The sequence below is a fragment of the Lynx rufus genome, unplaced genomic scaffold (assembly GCF_022079265.1).
Source record: "Lynx rufus isolate CCGP_SWC_20201006 ecotype Redwood Valley unplaced genomic scaffold, mLynRuf1.p SCAF_12, whole genome shotgun sequence".
Lineage (NCBI taxonomy): Eukaryota > Metazoa > Chordata > Mammalia > Carnivora > Felidae > Lynx > Lynx rufus.
In genome coordinates, this window is record NW_025814826.1 from 46,232,775 (window position 1) to 46,253,451 (window position 20,677).

The window sequence follows — 20,677 nt, forward strand, 5'->3', positions numbered from 1 at the left end:
ACCTCATATGGTGCAGAAGGTGTGCCTGAGGGAAGCGGCACAAGATGCTGAAGCGTATCTCAGGGGCCAGTTCTCAAAGTTCCTTGCCTACCAAATTGCAGGGAGGCAAAGTCAGAGCTCAAAGTGGGGCATATCCAGAGGGCAGTAGGGAGTTGACAGAACATCTTCAGCAGTGGGAGGGTTATTTTGAGGGCTCCATTTCAGAAAGATCATGCCATAAAAGGCATCTACCTGCACCACCTAGAGAATTATTCTGTGGGGCTTACATTTTCCATATGGTTTCTCTATTGGTGCAGAGACACTACCTAAGACTTGCCTTCCAGAAGGAATGGTAGTAGGAAGGGGAAAAGAGACAACAAAGTGAACGGAGGTAAGAGGTGGCCCACCTACCCTCTCTGGATCGAGACCCTATCTAAACCACCATTTACATGGTGGGGTGAGCCACAGAAACCACGATGGCCCCACACTCACCCTCCTTCCCCTTACAAACCCCGGACTTTTGTTCTTCTAAGGCAAGTAGGCGCTGAGAAAATGCAAGCCAGAAACACCCCAGTCAGCACTTTGAATACAGAATTTATCTGTTCCAAATAAGGGTGTCATATGGGTGATGCAGCGAGTGCCAGCTGGTAGCTGTAACTCAAAAGGCCAGCATCTTGGTCTGCACAATCAATCATATACAGCAAGAGGAGGCCTATTTGTTCTTTGTCATTCTTCAGCAAACTTCTCTCTCTCTCTCTCTCTCTCTCCCTCTCTCTCTTACTTGGTTTGCTTTTCTTCCTTTCTTCCCTCTTCCCTTTCATTCTTTTTTCTTTTAAAATATTCTTGGAAACCCTTTTCTGCCAATCACTGTCAGCGGCTACTCAGGCCTGGGTAAAGCAAGAGCAGATGCACAGTGAAATGCACAGACTTGGAAACGAGCTATGGAGGGAGTGTGGGAGGGAGGATTCCTCTCATGAGAGAGAGCAGATAAAACACTAGACGTTAATACAGCCTAAGACAGATTGTAATCTAATAAGAATCATTCTTCAGGTGCACAGACTGGCAGAAAACCGAATTGAACGCTTCATCACACAGAGCCGATTTAAGTAATATTAAAAATGTTATTCTCCCATGAGAAGGGTGCTGAGAGTTATACATGGTGGTAATATATTTAAGGCAGAGGTGGAAAAGACAAAGTCTCCAACAGGGGCACGGAAGCTAAATGGAAACAATGTCAGCACTCAAGATACGTCTCCTGTCCTGAAAAGCCTGGAATCATCAGAGACACTCTTATGACAGGTGTCCTTGATTATCCAGGTCAGAGGGTCCAGCTGGGGCAGTCAGGTGAAGGGAAACAGGTTTTAAGGACACTAGCCTATTTTAGAAGTCAGTTAAGGTTTCTAGTGTTTAAGAAAAGTGATGGATTTCAGGGAAAGGCTCATAGAAAAGTCAGGAGATCTAGATCTCTCCTGGCCCCTCTCACTCAACATCGACCTGCATGAATCTGTGTTGGTGCACACAAGCCATCCTCTGTCATCTCCATGACCTGCACAGAGCCACCCACACACAGAAATTTCAGTAGAGCCTATGGCTAGGAGGCAGTGTGGGGTGTCCCATCAACCTCATGTTTAGACTCTTGCTGTCCATCTCCAAACATTCAAATGACATATTGTGCACTTGAGATGCACTCACAGGACTAATTTTATAACCTGTTTTAGCATTTCATCATCTTCCAATACAGTGGAGATGATTGGGACCTCTCCTCAACATTGAGATGTCCCGGTATCAATGGCCTGATAAACTCTTTATCAATAAAGCCAGTATTCCCAATCCTCCAAGAAGTAGATAAACCCTGACTTCTTTGAAACTTGATGTAAAGAGTCTCAGTTGGGTCTTCTTAAGAATGTATGCATGGTGGGGAAGGGGCCAGTTCTTCGTCCCAGAAAAAAATACAATTGAATCCCAAAGGAAAGAACATTAGGAAAGAATAGAAATGATCCTTTTTTAAGGCCCCAGATTTTTTTTAATGTTTATTTTAGATAGAAAGAGAGAGAGAGAGAGAGAGAGAGAGAGAGAGAGAGAGAGAGAGAGAAAGAGAGAGAGAGCACGCACGAGCAGGGGAAGAATAGAGAGGAAGACAGAGAATCCCAAGCAGACTCTGTACTGTAAGCACAGAGGCCAAAGTGGGGCTTGATCTCACGAACCGTGTGGTCATGACCTGAGCCAAGATCAAGAGTTGGATGCTTAACCACCTGAGCCACCCAGGTGTCCCAATCCCCCAGAATTTCTATGACAATTTGCTAGACATCAACTCTACGATCTCTCTGTTTCTCCCTGGAATGCTCCTGCCTCTCATTCTGTCTGGAATATGCCTCCAGCCTCTCTTCACCTGGCCCAACCCTGCTTGTCTTTCTAACATCAGCCCCAAGAAATCCCTTCCTCCAGGATGGCTTCCCAACCTTTCACAATGGCAGGCTCTATGTGATACCATCTTGTGGCCTCCTGTAGTTCCCTTCCATGGCTCTAATCACAACTGCAAGTCATTCATTGTTTACGTGATTATTTAATACCTATCTCCCACTCCAAACTGTAAACTCCATGAAGGCAGTGTGGTGGCCCTAAAAATTTGCCACTCAGGTCTCCTGCTGCCCAGGGCGGGGCCTGGGTGTAAGTGACAACTGGTGCCAGCTGCTGTGCCCTTAACCCACCAAAGTGATGTGCTAAGTCCTTGCTTCCCATAGGCTATTCCCAGCCACTAACCTAGGATAAGCACTGAATGCAGATCATTCCTGCCAGATGTGGGGCTCCTCCCACAGGCCAAAACTTTCTTAGAACAGGGCTGCTGTCTGAGACTCTCACTACCTATGTTCCTCCCTACTCTCTCTCCTTCGTGGGGCCATCTGAAGGTTCTCTCTGCCTCCCTCCGCCCCAGGTCCCTCCGCTTTTTCTCCCAAAGGGCATCTGCTTCCCTGAGGACCCAGAGGACTCAGGCTGATATGGGCAGTAATTTCCACTTATTCCCCACTGCTTCTCCTGGGCCTGTCACAAGGCCTGGTGTGGAAGAGGTACTCAATTAATATGCATAAAATGAATATATGCTTGCAGACATGCAAGAGAGTGTGGATGAAGCAGAGCAAATCTAACTCAACTTCTGGAAAATCAACTCCAAGAACATACCCTACAGAATCAGTATCAATGCCCCATTCCTCAGAGCCTTTGTATTTTAAGTAACCATGCCAATGGCTGAAGGAAAAACTGTTCTCAACACTGCAACATCAGTATCAACATGGCTACTTTTTATGGAGTACCTTGTACATGTAAGGCATTGGCTATATAATTTATAAGCATTAATTTATTGAATTCTCACAATAGCTGTATGAGGTTAATCTTACTCCATTCTAAGATGAGGATATTGAAGCTTAGTAAGTCAGGACAGTTTAAGTTTTGCTGTGGTGACAAAAAACCCTAAGTCTTGATGGCTTAAAACTATTGTATGTAAATAGGAGTTTTGCACCTCCTTCTAACCTTTCAAAGAAAGTCAACACAACCTTTAAACAGCGCCAGATGCTAAGTGTGACCTTGACATGTAGAGCTGGTGAGGCCCTGCCTCTTGGACCTCACACCACCCAGGAACATCTATGACTTATTTACTTGCTGGAGTTAAGCTTCGGGGACCTTAGGTCCCAGCAGCAGGTCTGCTCTGACATTTGCAGCTCTCACCAGGTCTGGCCAACCCAAGTCAGTTGGCTTTCCAAGCACAATGCAAAGCCTACTCACTAACCAGTCTTGTCACTGATGAAAGCTGGACGGTCCCCTTTCAAAGACAGAGCACTTTATTATTTTCAGTCTTCACATTATTGCTGTGACTGTGTCCAGAATCCCTAGCTCTGGGCTGCTCGTCTCAGCCAGGCAACTAGAGAAGAGTCTATTTTTGTCTCCTTCTTTTTCCTTAATAAACATTAAAATCTCCCAGTCTTCCCAACAATTTTTAGAATGACTGCTTACCCCAAGTGGCCAAGAAAATGTGAATGAGCTTCCCATTTGGTAGTTCACTTAGACAAATGCCAAGATGGGCAAACTACAAAACCAACAGATTCTCTTTTTATCACATCCAAGGTATAAAAGTAAACTCTAGTATTAAATAAGCTCATTCAAACGATGCCTAACACTCCCAACCTCCCAACCCCCAGGGCCACTTTGGGAGGTTCTAGTTCGCCCTCAGGCTTGACCACCACCACGACTGGGTGAAAGAGTGAGACATCTTGCTCCACCTCTGCACGTGCTCAGTAAAACTGAAAGTGGCAGATGACATCACAGCCATCTAGGCAGGAATCCACTTTGCTTCCAGGATAGGTCTCCACCGAGAGGCAACCTCGATATGGGCCACTCAGGGGACATTAGAAAGCAGCTAGCGAAAGGAAGAAGAGAGCCCCTGTTTGCACATGTCCTGCACGTCCCTGACAGACTGCAGCCTAGGACTCACAGCTTGGATGCTGCCAGAGCTCTCTGGCCCTGAAGCCACATCTGGTTTCCTGATTCAAGCCTCTCCTTTGTCAAAACAGGTTCTCTCCCGGCAGGGTCTCCACTTGAGTCCCTCTAATATTTCGTAAGCCTAATTGGAGACGGGGGTCTGAGAAGCCTCAGCCAATCTTGAAAGTCAGGGAGTCCCAGGGAGGGAGACCTTGGTCTCATTCCTAGGACCTGCCAGTTGTGTTGGCCAGAGTCCTACATCCAGCTAGTTGTGATCTGAGCCAATCCCATAACCAATTTCAGTACCTCAGTTTCCCCACCCATAAAACTTAGCTCTGGGACTTGGGAGCCTTAATGAGCATTGGCCTTTCCTGGATAAATTAACCAGGTGCCGGAAACATCTGTGGCTAGAGGCAGAGTCTGCTGTATAAACAGAATATAGTATTCGTATACACAAGACTGTAGCTAAAGCTCAAATACCAACTAAGCCTGACTTCATCCTAAGTCCTATTCAGTTAGTATCTTGGGAAAAGTCAATCTCTTCTCTGGACTAACATTATATTTGAAGAACTCACCTTCTCATTTACCTTGCTCTATTCTCAGGGCAAAGGGTTTTCCGTAAAAGGTGAATAATCAACAATTCTTATAGCACTTAAATCCTAACAATGTTCCAAAAATAAATACCCAAGAAGAATATATGCTTCACATGGACACGGGCAATATCTGTCTTATTCACAAACATGTAAGTACTGATCCACAGAGGATACTAAAAAAGAGCTTATTGAACAGATGAATAAATGAACAGATAATAGCCTTAGAAAAATGCTGTATGGTTGCGTAAGTTTCAAACTGCCTTTATGGCATCTCCTTCCATGCTATTCTTAGTTTATAACTCTATCAGAGCACAAAATACAAAGCCACTTGATAAACCAGGTAAGACTCAAAAAAGTCAACTTCACAGGCAGTAGCAGATCTGGAAACAAAACCGAGGTCTCCAAATACCCAAGTCAGTCTTATCTTTACAACTCACTGTTTTCCTTCGTCTAAAGTAAGTCAGAAAACTACAGCCCATGGGCCAAATACAGACCTTCGCCAGAGTCTTATAAATAAAGTTTTAGTGGAACACAAGCCACACCCATTTACTTACATACTGTCTGTGGCTGTTTTTCCACTGGCACAGCAGAGCGGAATACTTGCTAGAGACCTTATGATCCACAAAGCCGTAAGTATTTACTACGTGGCTCTTTGTAGAAAAAAGCTTGCTGACCCCAGCTCTTTAGCCACACTCCCTGGAATCCCATAACCGTCCAGGAGCTACTGCTAGAGACAAGGGCTTGTTGGTCATTGTTTGGGTCACATAGTCTACACAACCACCAGCTTCCTACTTTGAGTGCAGAAAATTTTACACACGTCACCTTATTAAATTCTCCCCACAATCATATAAGGTGGACATTATTATACACACATGGTATGCTAATGGAATTAGGCTGAACCATATAAAATTGCCATTTATTGTAGGTCAAATCCTAGAAATTTCTATTTTAAAGATATGAAAATATCGACACAGTTAAGTGAAGGTACTCAGATGCTACCCAGCTGTAGCTGTAGGGCAGCCACTGCTGCTTAAAACTTTATACTTCGCTTTAGGTATTAAAGGTTGTGCAAATCTTGAGGAACCCAATTTAATGCTGTTAAAGCAAACTTTTCCCGAGGTTATATGGTCAGGAAAGTTTTTGGGGTTCTTCCCCACCCCAAGTAGCACCTATAAATATCCCACAAAACTAGTCTTCCTTGGGACCCATTTGGGAAACACTCCAGTCCCTCCATCCCCACCTGAGAGGTTGCAACACTTCACAGGCACTGCAGTCCCCCGTTTCCCTGACTGCCACCATCTCCTGTCGCCTCCAAACGGCCACACAACTGCTCTGGGTATGCCCAATTTGAGACTCACTGTACCTTGCTCCACGGGCAAATGAAACTCCATTTTCGCTAAAATAACCTGAATAGTCCATGCTGCTGCTGCAGGCTAATTCCATTTACAGAAATAATGAAACTCCATCCTTACATGGCACTGGATGTTCATTTAATACACGTTAAGCATCCCATACCTCCCATTTGTAATGCAAATACACTGTGTCTCCCATCAGAACTGCTCACTCTCCCTCTAAGTCAAAGTTCTTAGGATTTATGTGCTAAATCAGTCGCAGGCTCTTTTCCAATAGTAGTATCCAAAATCTGAGGCTGCCTTTTTTTTTTTTTTTTTTTAAGTCCAGGTCAATTAAGCAATGTGCTTGGCTGTTTTCCCTCCCCGCACCGCCCCCTTCCCCCCTTTTAAAGAGAATAATTGCTAGTATATGTAAAGTTTACAGTCAGGGCCTCATTTATTACAAATTTTCTCCAGGAATAATATTTAAGTCCACAACTTGTCATAAGCATCCTCCTCTAGCCCCTCCTAAAATATTAACTTGGTAGGGAGGTTAGAAATCTATCATAACCAATGACAGACATCCATGCACAAAAATAGCAAGTCTCAAGTTTAATATTTTATTGCCATATTTTGAAACAACTGGTTAGGCAGCTGCTACTGTTATCTTCCAATTATTTCTCATTTTTCCAGAGTTTTAAATGCAAGCTGTAACAAATTAAATCTAAATTTCTATATGCTTCTTAAAAAAAAGCATTTCAGAAAACACTACCAAAAAAAAAAAAATTGAAGTAGAGAGGAAGAAAGGGAATATTGGCAGTAAGAGAGAGAACTCTATTTTTAATGTCTCCAATGATTTGTTTCGATTGCCTCCAGGTATGCGGATATGGCTTCCCCCAGGCGGTCCATGCAGCCTCTACTCTGAATCTCAGGCTGAGATCTTGCAGTTTGCTAAAAATGCACTTCTCCCTGCCAATTTTGTAAAGGTGCTCAAGAAACCCCTTCTCTGAATGCCGAACATTTTGCATGCTCTGGTCTAACACCACCAATGGTGCTCAATGCACAAGAAACTTCTCCAAAGATTAAATGGGTCCTACTTTGGAGATATCAGTTCAAACAGAATTGCATGTGATTTCGACTGAATACAAAGGCAGAGAACAGTGTGGTGATTTTATTCCAACATCAATATACTTTTCGCCATAAATTACAGGTCTTGTGTTTAACAATTACATTTTTGCTAAAGAAGAAATAATAACAATACATATTTGAACCTTTTCTTTTTTTCCTTTTTAAAAAATCCGGCTCCTCGACCCTAGTTAGGGGAAGCTGAGGGTGAAGGTAGGAGGCAGATTGTCACAATTCCTCTCCATCCTGCTGCCGAGATTCAACACAGATTTCATGTCACTAAGGCTTTGTTCGGTGCAACGCTGTGAAGTGGCTCACTCTTGCTGTCCTTTCTGTTGTAGTACATGACACCGCGGCTTGCAGGTGGCTGCTGCAATCACAGTTGGGTAAACAAAGCCCCGCTATTGTATCAGGCTCCCTGCACACCTGGTCTGCACTGCTGGGAGCCAGAGACTCCCTCTCACCCCCCACCGCCCCGGCATGGCACACAAGTCCCTGGACCTGTGACGCCATCCAGCCTTTGCTTCCTCCTCGGCAAGCCTGGGTTCTTTTGGCTCTGTTGGAATTCCTTTCCTTCTCCACGACCTATTACTCCTAATTTCTAATAAAAGTCGTCACTTGATTGCGATGTCTTCCCAAAATCATCTCTGGCAACTTAAAAAACAAAAACAGAAAAACAAAAGATTCCCGGGCCTTATTTCACGATCTAACTTTTCAAAAACTCTCCAGGCATTAATGACACAGAGCCAGATCCAGGAACCACTATTCCAGAACAAACCAGCAAGCACCCGAATCACCCAGGGTGGCTGTTAAAGCGCAGGTTGTGAGGCACCAACCAAGAAGCTCCTAATTCGGTGTGTCTGGGTCGAGGCCAGAGAATCTGCATTTCCAACAAGCTCAGTGTGATTCTACCCCAGGGGCCACACTTAGAGAACCACTGCCCTTGGGTTAAGACCCTTGAGGGTCAGGGCTTAGTGCACTTTCATTCCCAGTATTGAACACAGTATTTGGCACATTTATCTGCTGAATGAACACCCTTTCGAAAGTGTTAAGTTTATGATTCTTTCATCCCACAACGATTCTCCATTTGCAGAGCTAAAACCCAGTTGCGAGTTCGACACAGAGACTCAAAAGTGCTAAACCAACAGGGTAAGTGGCACTCAGTTCTCTTTAAGGAAAAATGCCACTCTTACTGGTTGGCTGGTAGGTCGGTTGACTTTTCTGAAAGGTAATGAGAGGCAAGCATCTAGTACTAGAAAACATCAGGAGAAAATCATCTTTTTGTCCAAGTGCACTTTAAATCGGGAGCAATGATTTACTGCTAACACTGAATTTATTCAGAATCTGTGGAGGATTCGCATGGCCAAGCTCTAATCACTTTCAGAAGAGCGCCCCACGGTTGCCACAGTCCGTTGAAACAAGATGAGAGATTGTCATCTGAGATTTGCCACATCAGGGCTTCGTCAAAAAACAAAATCAACACCTTTCCTTTCTTCCTCCCCTACCAGAGATGATTTCTGAATTTCTGTACATTTGTGAATTCACAGAAGCATGAACAGGATGACGTGAACATCACAGATGCAAATGTCTTTGTTCCTAACAAATTGCTCTCGCTTCCCTCCTTCTCTAAGTTTGGGAGTGGGAGGGAATGGACTCTACACAGCATTCTATCTCAAGTTTAGAAGGCAGAGGCAAAGGTGAGTTATACTTTTCCAAAGTGTTCTGTTAAGAGTAGCTGTTAAAAACACATACACACACACCCTCAACTATTTTTTTTTTTTGCAATGCTGCTTTGTACTTTAATAAAACTGACATCTGCATCTCTAAAGAAGTAACTTTACTGTCAAAAGAATCTAGCTTAGTTTCACTTGCCTGAAATGTTTTCATCTCGGACCAAATTTAGAATACCCCACCACCTGCTGACACCACCAATCTCCAGCAAAGAAGCAAAAACTCACCTCTTCCATCCACTTCCCAGATGGAACAGTCAAGATGACCCAGATATCCAAGAGGTTTTTAATTAGCCCTTAACTCCTTGTTCCTTCTTGAGAATGTGCAACCTTTGTGCTCCAAATGTTGTAGAAAACGCACCTCAACTCCATGGTGCCATCAGAGAGCATCTCCCTACCAGAAAGATTCAGTGTATACTGGGCGGCATTTGAGCTCTTTAGGAAATGCTGACGGGGGTTGCAGGGTGAGCAAAAATGGGTATAAGAAATCCTAAAGTTATAAACTTCCAGTTATTAGTCATGGGGACGTAATGTGCAGCAGGGTGGCTATCGTTCAGACTATATTGCATATTCCAAAGATGCTGAAGAGTGGATCTTCAAAGTCTTCATCACAAGAAAAATACTCTGTTAACTAGACTTACTGTGGTGATCGTTTTGCAACACATACAAATATCAAATCAAGAAAGAAAAAATACTGACACATAGAATAACACTAAAAAGGAGTCAACAATCTAGGCTATTTTGGAAACAATACTGAAAGCTCTTGGAGCCTGTTTCCACATCTCTGGATGGGAGGTTTGTGGTGGCCGTGACATCAGGCTAGGTGCCCTCCTGCTCTAAAATTCTATTAATGTATTTGCCAAGTCACTTTTATTCTCCTGTTACCTCTTAAGGTTGTGTCTTCTCAAATCGGTTAGGCCTAATGGCAAACAAGCCTTGGCATATACATGACTTGGGTTAGGTATTTTTGAGGTTGAAAGCAACAGAAACCAACTCTAAGGTGCTGAAGAAACAAAAAGGCAGTGTTAGTAAGAAGATTCAAATATGCTTTTTGAGACCCAAGGGCAGGAATGCAAACAGGGACAGAAAGGGACTGCAAACAGAAAACCCAAGTGTTATGGACATGGAAGCATGCTTTCATTTTTGCTCCTCTCGGCTTCTTCCCCTACACTCTGCTCTGCTATTCAGCCTTATAACACAAATGGTTACAAGAGGTTAGATATGCTCTACTCGAGAAATGAGCCTGAATGGACACTGGAACCCCTGATTCTCATTGTCTTGTACATAATCAGAAAGGGTTCAATTACAAACATGGACACTGGGAGCCTATAAATTTAGGGGGTGTGGTGAATTACCACAGTAGAGGGTGAAACAGTTCCCTGAAAGTGGTGAGGGGAGGGAGGGGAGTGGTTCACCACAGAGGGGAACCCATGTTGAAATGAGAACTACTTTCCTTGAGCTGTGTTGAGAAGGCAAGTTGTGCCAAGCACTTGCCACCTAGGAGCTGGTCTGCTTTAGTCAGTCACCTTTTCGGTTTGGTTTTATCATCTTTAGGCAGGAATTATATTATGTTTCTCAGTCCCTTAGTATTTTCAGATTCTCAGTACCAAGCACATTGGCTTCATAATGCGTCCTCCTTTCCCATGCTAAATGAGAAAATATACAAGTACTTTGTGGACTGTAAAATAATATATTAATGTAAGAGATCATCCTTAAAAGCTATTTCAAATGCACTGTAATTAGTCTATTCACTTTCTTCAAGTATCTGAGTCTTTTGCCTCCATAATAAAGGTCCCCCTCGGCAAATATGGACTAAACACCAAAACAATACCACCCGTCCATTAAGACCAGACTAGATATTCTACGTAGGCAGCACATGCATTTTGTATTTCTTTGGCCCATTGCCTCCTGAAAGTGCATTTCTGTTATAGTACAGTGGGCTAGAAGTGGAAAATCATCAGCTGCAATTCCTCTCTGTATCTCATTAGAGGTCTAGTTTCCCCTTAATGCACATGAAGACCTTTCATTACCAATAATGGGAGCTGCACGCATCAAAGAGAAAAATAGACCCTCACCATTGTGATGTAGGAGATGAGGTTACAGGGACACTTGCCTGCCTGATTGGAGGATTATAACATTCAGAGATACATGACCAGATCAAGGAAAAATTAAAATCTTTGTGACTATTTTAAAAAATAAAATGCAATTTAAAAACCTCAAGCTGGAGAAGGGCAAGAATCAAAACTAACAAATCACAGGCAGATTGAATCTAGGAATGAGTTAAGCAAGTGAAAGCCAAATGACAAGATAAACAAAGGTGGGGAAAGATTACTCGGGGGACCTGACAAAATAAGAGCTGTTTCCAATACATACAAAGTAAAACATTGGCAACAGAGACTACAGTCCAAGAAGAAAAGGCAAGGACCATTTACCGTCAGAAGCGGTAAACACTGCTGAAAAGTTAAACAAATCCTTTGCCTCCATGTTCACAAAGGAAGATGGAAGGTGCCAGAAATGGCTGTGCCCTGGAAAGGGGTCAATGAAAAAAAATATTACTGAAGGAAATAGAAGTGACACCTGAGTTTATGTCTTGCGGTTGACACAAATGCCAGAAGCAATATTTTCCTACTGCAATCAACTAAACTTTAAATAGGGAGAAACAGGCCACCCTGTATTGTCACGAGTCTGATGAACAAGTGCTAGAGTCCTTCACTTTTGTCCAAATGTAGAAACAGTAATTTGGGGATTAAAAGAAGAGAACATCATTTTTACCTTTTTTTATAGTTTAACACCAGTGGATGAGAATTTTCTTATAGTTTTGTTTTTTTTTTCCTGAAGGAGAAGATACACTTAGAAAGAAAACTAAGTATGTATCTGCAACCTACTGAAAAGGGCTTCCAGCAAGCCCTACTGTAAGGATGGATTCAGTACCCCATCTACTATCCCCTCAATTCACGAATGTTCCAGGAGATATTTAAATTAGTAAGACTCTGAGGCTACATCCTATCTTTAGTAGACTGCTTGCCATCAATTCAATCAAAGAATTGAAAATGGGTTGCCTAACCCACAGTTGTAAGAAAATCCAAATGATATTATCAGTCGTACTGAATCAAATTGTGACGCTAAATAAACTGATCATGTGACAGCAGATGCGAGGGCTTAACAGCCTCTGAGAGTAAGAATACAGGTAATCAAAGAATTGTCTAGGACAGCTCAAACCCCTATGGATTGGCCCAAACTCCCCAAACTGGTAGCGGTGGCTCTTGGAAACCATTTCTGCTTGCAGGATTTTTATCCCTAAAATCACTACTGAACTTTTGGTATAGCCATTATGTATGTATTCTACTGTAAGGCCAACCAGGCTTTTTTTTTTTTTTCTTCTACGTAAAAAGAAAGCTCAAGTCAATGGTATCAGGCCACAGCTGTCTGCTCCAGCAAACTGTAATTTCCTGGTAGCTCTGGCTCCCCAGTCTCTCCCTCCCTGTCTCAAGAATCTGGAATATCCCTGTTCCAATCCATGCAAAGAGGTTCAGATTCTAATTTGGAAGTCACCACACAGTAAGCCACTTCTAACTTTCCCACTGCGCAGTCTTAGACTATGGGATGCAGAAACCACCCACTGCTTTTCTCTCATCTTTGTAAACATTAATTTAAGAGGCTCAGGATCTTCATTCTTCCCCTACTTATCTACTAACCACTGTCACAACAGAAGGAATCCTCTGCTGAGAAGGACCAAAGCACTGTCCAAGGCACTGACGACTTGATCATGTTTTCTACAGATGGGCGCTTGAGTCATTTGCTAAAATAAGCCCTACAACCATCTGGCTTGACCCCAGTTTAGTATTTTCTCTTTAAACATCCTTGCCCCATTTCTATGATAGATCATAGAAAAAGACGCCCAATGAGATTAAGGAAAAAAATTAATAAATGGTACACATCTAATATGAATGAGAAAATGTTCGCTATAAAATGGAGTTTAAAATTCAAATAATTCTCTCACAACACTCCAACATCCACTCCAGTATTCAATGCCAGTATGGTTTGAAAGTGAAGGTTTCAATTAGGTTTTCCAAAGACTGTGTTACAAAAACACAGTGTGAACAACATAGAAACATTTTAGAAAACATTAAAATTTGAAATTAAAAAAAATAATTAAATTAACATTAGATAACCACCACATCCAAATTGCCAAGCTTCCAAAAATGGAGGAAAAGGTTATTTTCGTTTACCTCAGTATTTTAAAAAACAAGGTATCTGGGGTAGGCTAAAGACTCATTCTCTCAGGTATTTTCAATTAAAAATAGTCCTACATCTACTTGAACCTTACAAAGCATTATCAATGATTATGGGGTCAAATTCAGGTATATTTTACTTTTTTGATTTGTCACATTTAATTTTCCATTAGATTAACATGCTAGCTTTTTCTGTCTTTTTGTTCTTGGGTAAGTGAATGATTTATTAGACCCGGTACTCAGTTTATGAGCTTTTCTCATTTCAACGTGAAGAAACTGCAAATATTTATAGAAGATGAACCATACGTATTTGTTCCTGAAAAATGTCAGAATATAGCACTCAAATCAAATGCCGAACAGAAGCTCTTCCTTAACACTACATACTGTGCAGATTTAATTTCCATTGACATGTTTCCCTAAACAGTTTTTCCCACTACAGTAATTCCTAACCCGAAAACTACTGAAATCTTCCACTAAGTGTGTTACTCTGAGTTATGTGTTACTCTCAGTTATGTGTATCGAAATAATCATATGGAATGTAAGAAATAACCACACCTTTAAAGAATATAATTGAATCCTGTTACATTAATCTTACACCATGTAATTAAGTTTATGTTTGAAAGGACTTTCCTTTTAGTTTGCTCTTTGCTACTTCAAGGGTGCTTTGTTTAACTCACAATAGAATTCCAAATCTAGGCAACTCGAATGCAAGGAAATAAACCAACAGAGTATACAATCCACAAGGACAGAGACCAGGACCAGTTTTGTTTATCAATACCTCTCCTCTATCTAATATGACCACACTCAAGTAGGGGTTGACTCCAATCAGGCAGCAGCATGGGTAGGAGTGCAAACTGCTTGAAGGTAATTTGGCAATACAGTTAAAAAGCCTTAGAATTTTACATAATCTTTGACCAGCAGGTCCACTTCTAGGAATTTATCCTAGAAAAATTAATTCATGTGAGCAAGTACCTGAATTCTAGAATGTTCAAGGGCCACAGCTTTTTAAAAGCAAGGGCCTGCTAACAACCCAACATCCCAAACAGAGAACTTGAGAGTACATCCGTCATCACAGTCCATACTGAGCCTCCACTACGTACCAACCACTGAACATTCTGTGCACTTCACCCGAATCTTCAGTAAATTTCTTCAATATTCACACCCGCCCACAGGGCAATATGCCTGTCCCCTTTTCACATCTTGTTTGGATGAGAAAAGTGAAGCACATGGAGGCTAAGCAACTTGTTTAAGTACACCCCAGAGGGAAAAAGGTCAGGTTTCCATCCAGCTGCCTGCTCCCAGAGCCTCAGCAGTACCTCCAGAACAATGCTGCCAGGGAAAAAAAAAAAAGACTTCTCAACTCTCCTTATCCCTAACCCGTTCTCTCTGATCATCTTCCTATGGGCCATGTCTTCAAGATGAAAATCACTAGAGACTCACAGGCACACTTCCGCCAGTTGTACCCCTCACGGATGTTGGTGTTACACACAGCAGGATTTCTGATTATCTTTCAAATCTGAGATTAAAAGCCCCCCTCCCCCCATGGAGTACTGTTCTTCCAAGTCTTCTTTCCCCACTTATAAAACACCATGTCAGCAGAATTATACTTCATGGTATGGAAAGATAAACATGAAGTCCTAAATAAAAAATAAATACACAGAATGAATTTCTTTTTCATACAAAATACGGTTCCTTTGGTGATTTTTTTTCCCTTAATTCTAGTGGCCAATTAATGACCTGGCATTAATGGTACTGGCAGACCATCACCTGTGGAAACGAAACGACAGACCAATAAGAAGCACGCCCAGCAGTTTGAGGCCTGGGGATGAGGGCTGCCTGGGCAAGCACACAAGGCCTGGCCTTCCAGGGGCACCAATTTGGTAGCATGAAGTACAAGAATTCACAGTGTGCCAGGGCCTCTGGGTCAGGAGTTGGGACAAGCAGCACTGGACTCTATGTTGAAATGTGGCACCTCAGAGGTAGTAGAAAAGGTGACGGAGCCTGCAGGTCTGAGCCTGATGAAGTTTCTGATCAAATCTGTTTTATCTTTTGGAGACAAACAGCATAAGCAAAACAAAAATAAAAGGCTAGACATGTCTAAAATCAAATGAGCAGGCAGTCAAGGTTGTTTTATTATTTTATTATTAGCTGGAAAGACTTCAATATGCAAGTGTATTTCTTCCAAGAAGTGCCCCAATGTGATCTCAAGAGTCCACGTTAACTCCTTTTCTGGAAACTTCCTTTTCTCAGTTGTTGTATTCCTGAAGAGCCTGGGCCATGAAGAGTTTGCCTAAATTTTGGGCAGTGAACTCCTTGATGTTCTGGCAGTAAGTGTTAATCTGGCCTGTGCATTTGGGAAAGTGAGAAAGAGAGTCACAATGTTCCATAAATTATAATGACCTAAAACACTAGTCAAGCAAGAAAATCAGAATGCAGGATCATCAGAGTTTTGTTTTGTTTTGTTCTGAATCAAGAGTTTATAAGAATCAATTCCATTTGTCCATATCCTTATAATGAAGAATGTAAGTTCTTTTGAAAATAGGCTATCTTCCACTCCTGGTTGCACGGAGAATGAAGAAAAACAGCAGTTAAGTACATATTAGCTATCAATCAAAAGGTACCGACTATGTTGATCAGACGCACGTTGTACTAAGACAAGTGAGAAAACAGCACTGGCTCTCCTTAGCCAGGCACAAAGAGATCCAGATACCAAATCACAGAACTGCAAACTAAATGGACCTACCTGACCCAGATATGAACAAGTACAGTAGTTTTCAGTCTGTGCTCTGGAATACTAAGGGTTTTTCTTCCTCTTCTAACCCAAGACAGAGCAGAAGCAGAGAGTCCATGTGAAGAAAGAAATACATCACTGCTCTTTAAGTCTTAGAATTAATGATCTAACCTAATGCAACATTTGTGCAATGTGTTTTGAAAATATAATAAATACAACTCTGCTTGAATTGGACCTTAAGTAAGGAAAACGTGTCCCAGTTTCCCAAATTTAACTTATATGTATTCTAGAAAATCTTAAGGAATTTGGAATTTCCCCCCACACTGAAAATGTACCAACAGAATTAATAAATTGTGGAAGATCATCTTTTGAGTAGGATTTTTACTCAAATACATCTCTCACAGGCAACTAGCTGATCGAATCAAACAGTATTTAACAGCATTTACACAGAAATCAGGTTATCATGGCTAAATAAGAGCACAATCAAGTCCTAGCAAAGGACACAAGACTCCACCAACCACTGAAAGGCAGTGTTAAATGGTAAGTACATCCACACAAAGTACATCCAGAATTGCATTCACGTTGCTACAATAGCAGTCAAAGTTAAGGGAAATCCTTTTCAATTCAAACATCCACAAACAGACATGGGCTCAGTGCTGGACTGGAACATGAAAAGTAAGCAGCTCGAGTTAAATGATCTTCTGCATTATGAGAAGGTAAACATTTTTTTCTTGGTTTCTATGAAAGATGACTCAAATAAAACCTTTCCACTTTAGAAAGTTTATAATGCCATCTCAAAAAATGCTTAAACAAGGAGTGAAGTGCAGAAAGAAACTTAGAAATAACAAAGACTGACATGTTCATAAGTTTCAGAGAGTATATGTGCTAGATTCAAATTCATCATTCAACCATTTTAAATACACTAGCTTTTATGATGTATTTTTCTGTTTATAGATCTTTCCTTGTCTCCTGCTTCCTAAGGAAGAGAGAAGAGTAGCCATGTTTTGCACCAGCTGACAGTACCTGCAATGAGCAGAGAATCCATCCTGGCTGGCGGCTGGGGTGGCTTGAAGAGCTTGGACAGATCCTCCTCAGGCAGTGGGGGCTCCCCTCGACTCTGGCGTTGCATGTTCTCCTGCTGGCGACGCTGCTGATACTAAAATTCAGAGGAGAAATTATTTGGTTATTTGTCCCTACCTGAGGAGAAAAAGAGACCCATTGTCAATTACGCGATCAGCAAAACTCCATTGCTCTGAATTCAAACTTCAGTTTTAAAAATGGTAACCCATGGTAACTCCTGCTTCTAAGAAGCTAATGAATATGGCAATAAAGAAAATGCCTTTGTTGGAAACTCAAGTATCGCTCTGAGAGTCTATAATGATATGCAAAAAGCAAACTGGTTATGTAGGAAACCGGGAGCTTAAAGATAAAAGAAGTTCATAATTGGTGAGTGAAGGGGAGTGATTTTACCATTTATGACAATAGGGTAAATGACGGCGTTACAAGTAACATTTATCTTAACTGTAGTAAGTAATCAACTATCACATTGGGGAATTTTTTCAACTTTACCCCTACTGACCAAAACAACAATAATGCTGATGATGTTAATACTGTAACATCATCACTATTATTACAGTAGTAAGCACTTCTACTGATCAGCTGTGCTTTTAGCCCTATAGCTAAGAATGAATATTAGCTTAGATAACGCTTCAGAAACTTTCCAAACGAAGATTTCCTGTGATTCTCTGAAGAGAAGGTGAAGATACATCTAAAGGTATGGCTTAACTACAAACTCACAGAGCAAATTATAATCAAGAGGTAACACTTGTGGGTTGCTTACAACAGCAGAGGGAAAATATCCCACACGTAGCCCTTAAAATGTTAGGTAATGAGAAACCAAGGTGGGCCAGTAAAAAGTTTAGGTCGTTGGATTCTTAAAAAGGGGGAGTACCTTCCTTTGCAAAGATTTCTATACTCATTAGGGGATTTGAGAGAAGTCAGACAAATCTAAAAAGGGTTATGAATGGTGGTGGTGGTACAAATAAGCATCAAGTGCAAAGTTTTAAGACATATTAGAATTGTAAAAAATATCTATAAGACTGGTTTCCAGAATCAACGGTCTCACAATTTGATACTGCAGGCTGCAACCTTCACCTACAGAAAGCAGCAGCAGGAGGACAGAATGATGCTAGGTCTTTTCTGCTGTTGTCATCCCCTGCTACCCTTTATAAGTGTTTCACCATCGCCATTTTTACTACCCATCATCTTTTCTTTTAAAAGGTATATACTTTATAGATTTGTATGTGTTTTTAAAATTCTAAGTACAATAGAAACAAAGTACTTAAATTTCACTATATATGAACAACTGATATTAAAAAAAAGTTTGAGTGTAATATTCTCAGAACCCCTTATTTATACTTGTGCTGAGAATTACACAGTTAACAACACCTAGTTTCAAGTGCATTTTAATGAAAACACAGTAGTCACATACAAACACTTTCACAGATGAACATTCTGGAATCAACTTATCTATGAATCAAGTGCTATAAGAACTCCTCAGAACAATACAGTCCTAAAAACAATATTCCAGGAACTGTGAGAATCATGTGGCCTTCAAGCAACACTAATAAAGAAAAGGCTAAATGGCCATAGCAGTGTGTATGTGCATGTGAGAATATTCAGGTAGTTCTAGGGTTTTTATCTGTATTATACTATCTATTTCACAGCGGTTGGTCTATTATTTCCTATCAAAATTGCTTGCTCTTAATCACAATTGCTCAGTTTTTCAAATGAACTGAAGATTGCTAACTATGCTGCAATGAGCCACTACCAAACCAATTATAGTTAGTAAAGAAATGAGCTGTGACACTCCAGAATCTCTTCTGCCTCTGATTTTCTCAATAAATGTATCTCTTATTTGCATAACACTGTCATCACAATCTGAGCTTAATACACCAGCATTCTTTAAGACAGGTATTTTTAAGTACAACTTAGAAATAATATGTGAGGAACATACTATATAAAGAATAACCCTTTTAAATATGATATAGTTACCAGCTAATAGTCAATGCGTTATCAAATATAATTTCGATAGTTTTGAATATAACTCTTAAAGCACCATACTTAGGAATGAATTCCATGTCTGTTGAATTTTTCCATAACACCAACCTGATGTTTCTGCTGCTGCTGTTTACTCGTGTTCCTCATGTATGTGTTATATTTAACTATATCTTGGCTCATTTCATCCACTCTGTCCATCAGCAACTGTAGATTCTTCCCCAAATGATTGCTGAAATGTAAAGTAAATATACTGGCATGTCATACTTTAAAGTTATAGCTCTGCCACTGCTCTAAACACTTCTGAGATATTAAACTGCGCTGCTATTTGCTAAAAGAATGAGAGCACACATACACATAACAAGGGTCCAGGAAAGAATGTGAATCAGCTTGTTATTAAACTTTTCATATTGAACTCACACTGTAACCACCAGAGCACCTGAAATAGCTCAGTTTCTTACTGTCAGAGCATACATATATCAGAGTAGAAGCTGTTAAACATATCTAGCAGGATATCTATAATGTTTATTTCCTGAACAACCTAGTTTAACCTAAGCTCAGCACTCCTGCACCTTTTCCCTTAGCACCACCCCCTTCCCAACTGTGTTCCAGAGCATTTAAATCAGGACGCATGGAAAGGAAGAACCATGCAAACACACTAAGACTTCTGGTACATGATTTCTCTATCTAGCAGGTTCTAAAAGAACAGCATTTATTCTGTAAAGCTACATGAGGAAAGAAAGAGGGCTCCTTTCCCCTTGCCCTCCCTAGAATGTGTAGTACACTCATTCACACTTCTTTTCCTCTCCAGAAATTTCTACTGCAGCTAATTTACCAAAATCATCTTAGAAAATGATGCTCATGATTTGTAAAATGACCACCATGTTCACTGATTTTCTGCCTGCAACTAACTCCTACCATGGTAAAGCCTACTACTGCATACACGTACTTTAAAAATAACTAGTTAACAAATAGTATTCACTCATTCATTTCAAACAAGTATTTACTAAGCATCTATTATGTTCCGACTTCAGTGTTAGCAAATAGAGACAATGATGAATGAGACATTCACGGTCTCTATCTTCACTGAGCCTACAAATGATTAGGTGTGGGGAAGCGGGGAAGGGAAGGTAGAGACACTTTGGATAGTATGGTTGCACTATCCCTTTGAGGAGATGACAGGCTGAAAGCAAACGATCAGAAGGAATCAGCCAAACAAAAGTCTTCCTGGAGAAGACAGCATCAGTGCTGAATGCCTGTGATACACAAGAATGAGGCCAACAAAAAGAGGAGGTCTCAGCCATGGCTGGAACACAGAGGTCAGACAAGCCCACACAGGAAGTGATCAGCTGCACCACAAAACACTAATGACAGTTAAAGTGAATGAGACCCCTCAACACCAATTAAATGATGCCCTTGAGTTGTTCAT

The 20,677-nt window shown here is 41.2% G+C and overlaps 1 protein-coding gene across 1 annotated transcript in view; it reads right to left on the reverse strand.

Moving 5' to 3' along the window:
- Positions 1-15,584: 15,584 nt before the first annotated feature.
- The window catches only part of EIF3H (eukaryotic translation initiation factor 3 subunit H), a 98,650-nt gene continuing 93,557 nt past the window's right edge, over positions 15,585-20,677 (reverse strand). The window contains exons 6-8 of the mRNA XM_047074124.1: positions 19,360-19,480; positions 17,215-17,347; positions 15,585-15,804 (exon numbers count right to left, since the gene is read on the reverse strand). Coding sequence (XP_046930080.1) covers positions 15,707-15,804; positions 17,215-17,347; positions 19,360-19,480 — 352 coding nt within the window. The 3' untranslated portion in view covers positions 15,585-15,706. The remainder of the gene's footprint in view (positions 15,805-17,214; positions 17,348-19,359; positions 19,481-20,677) is intronic.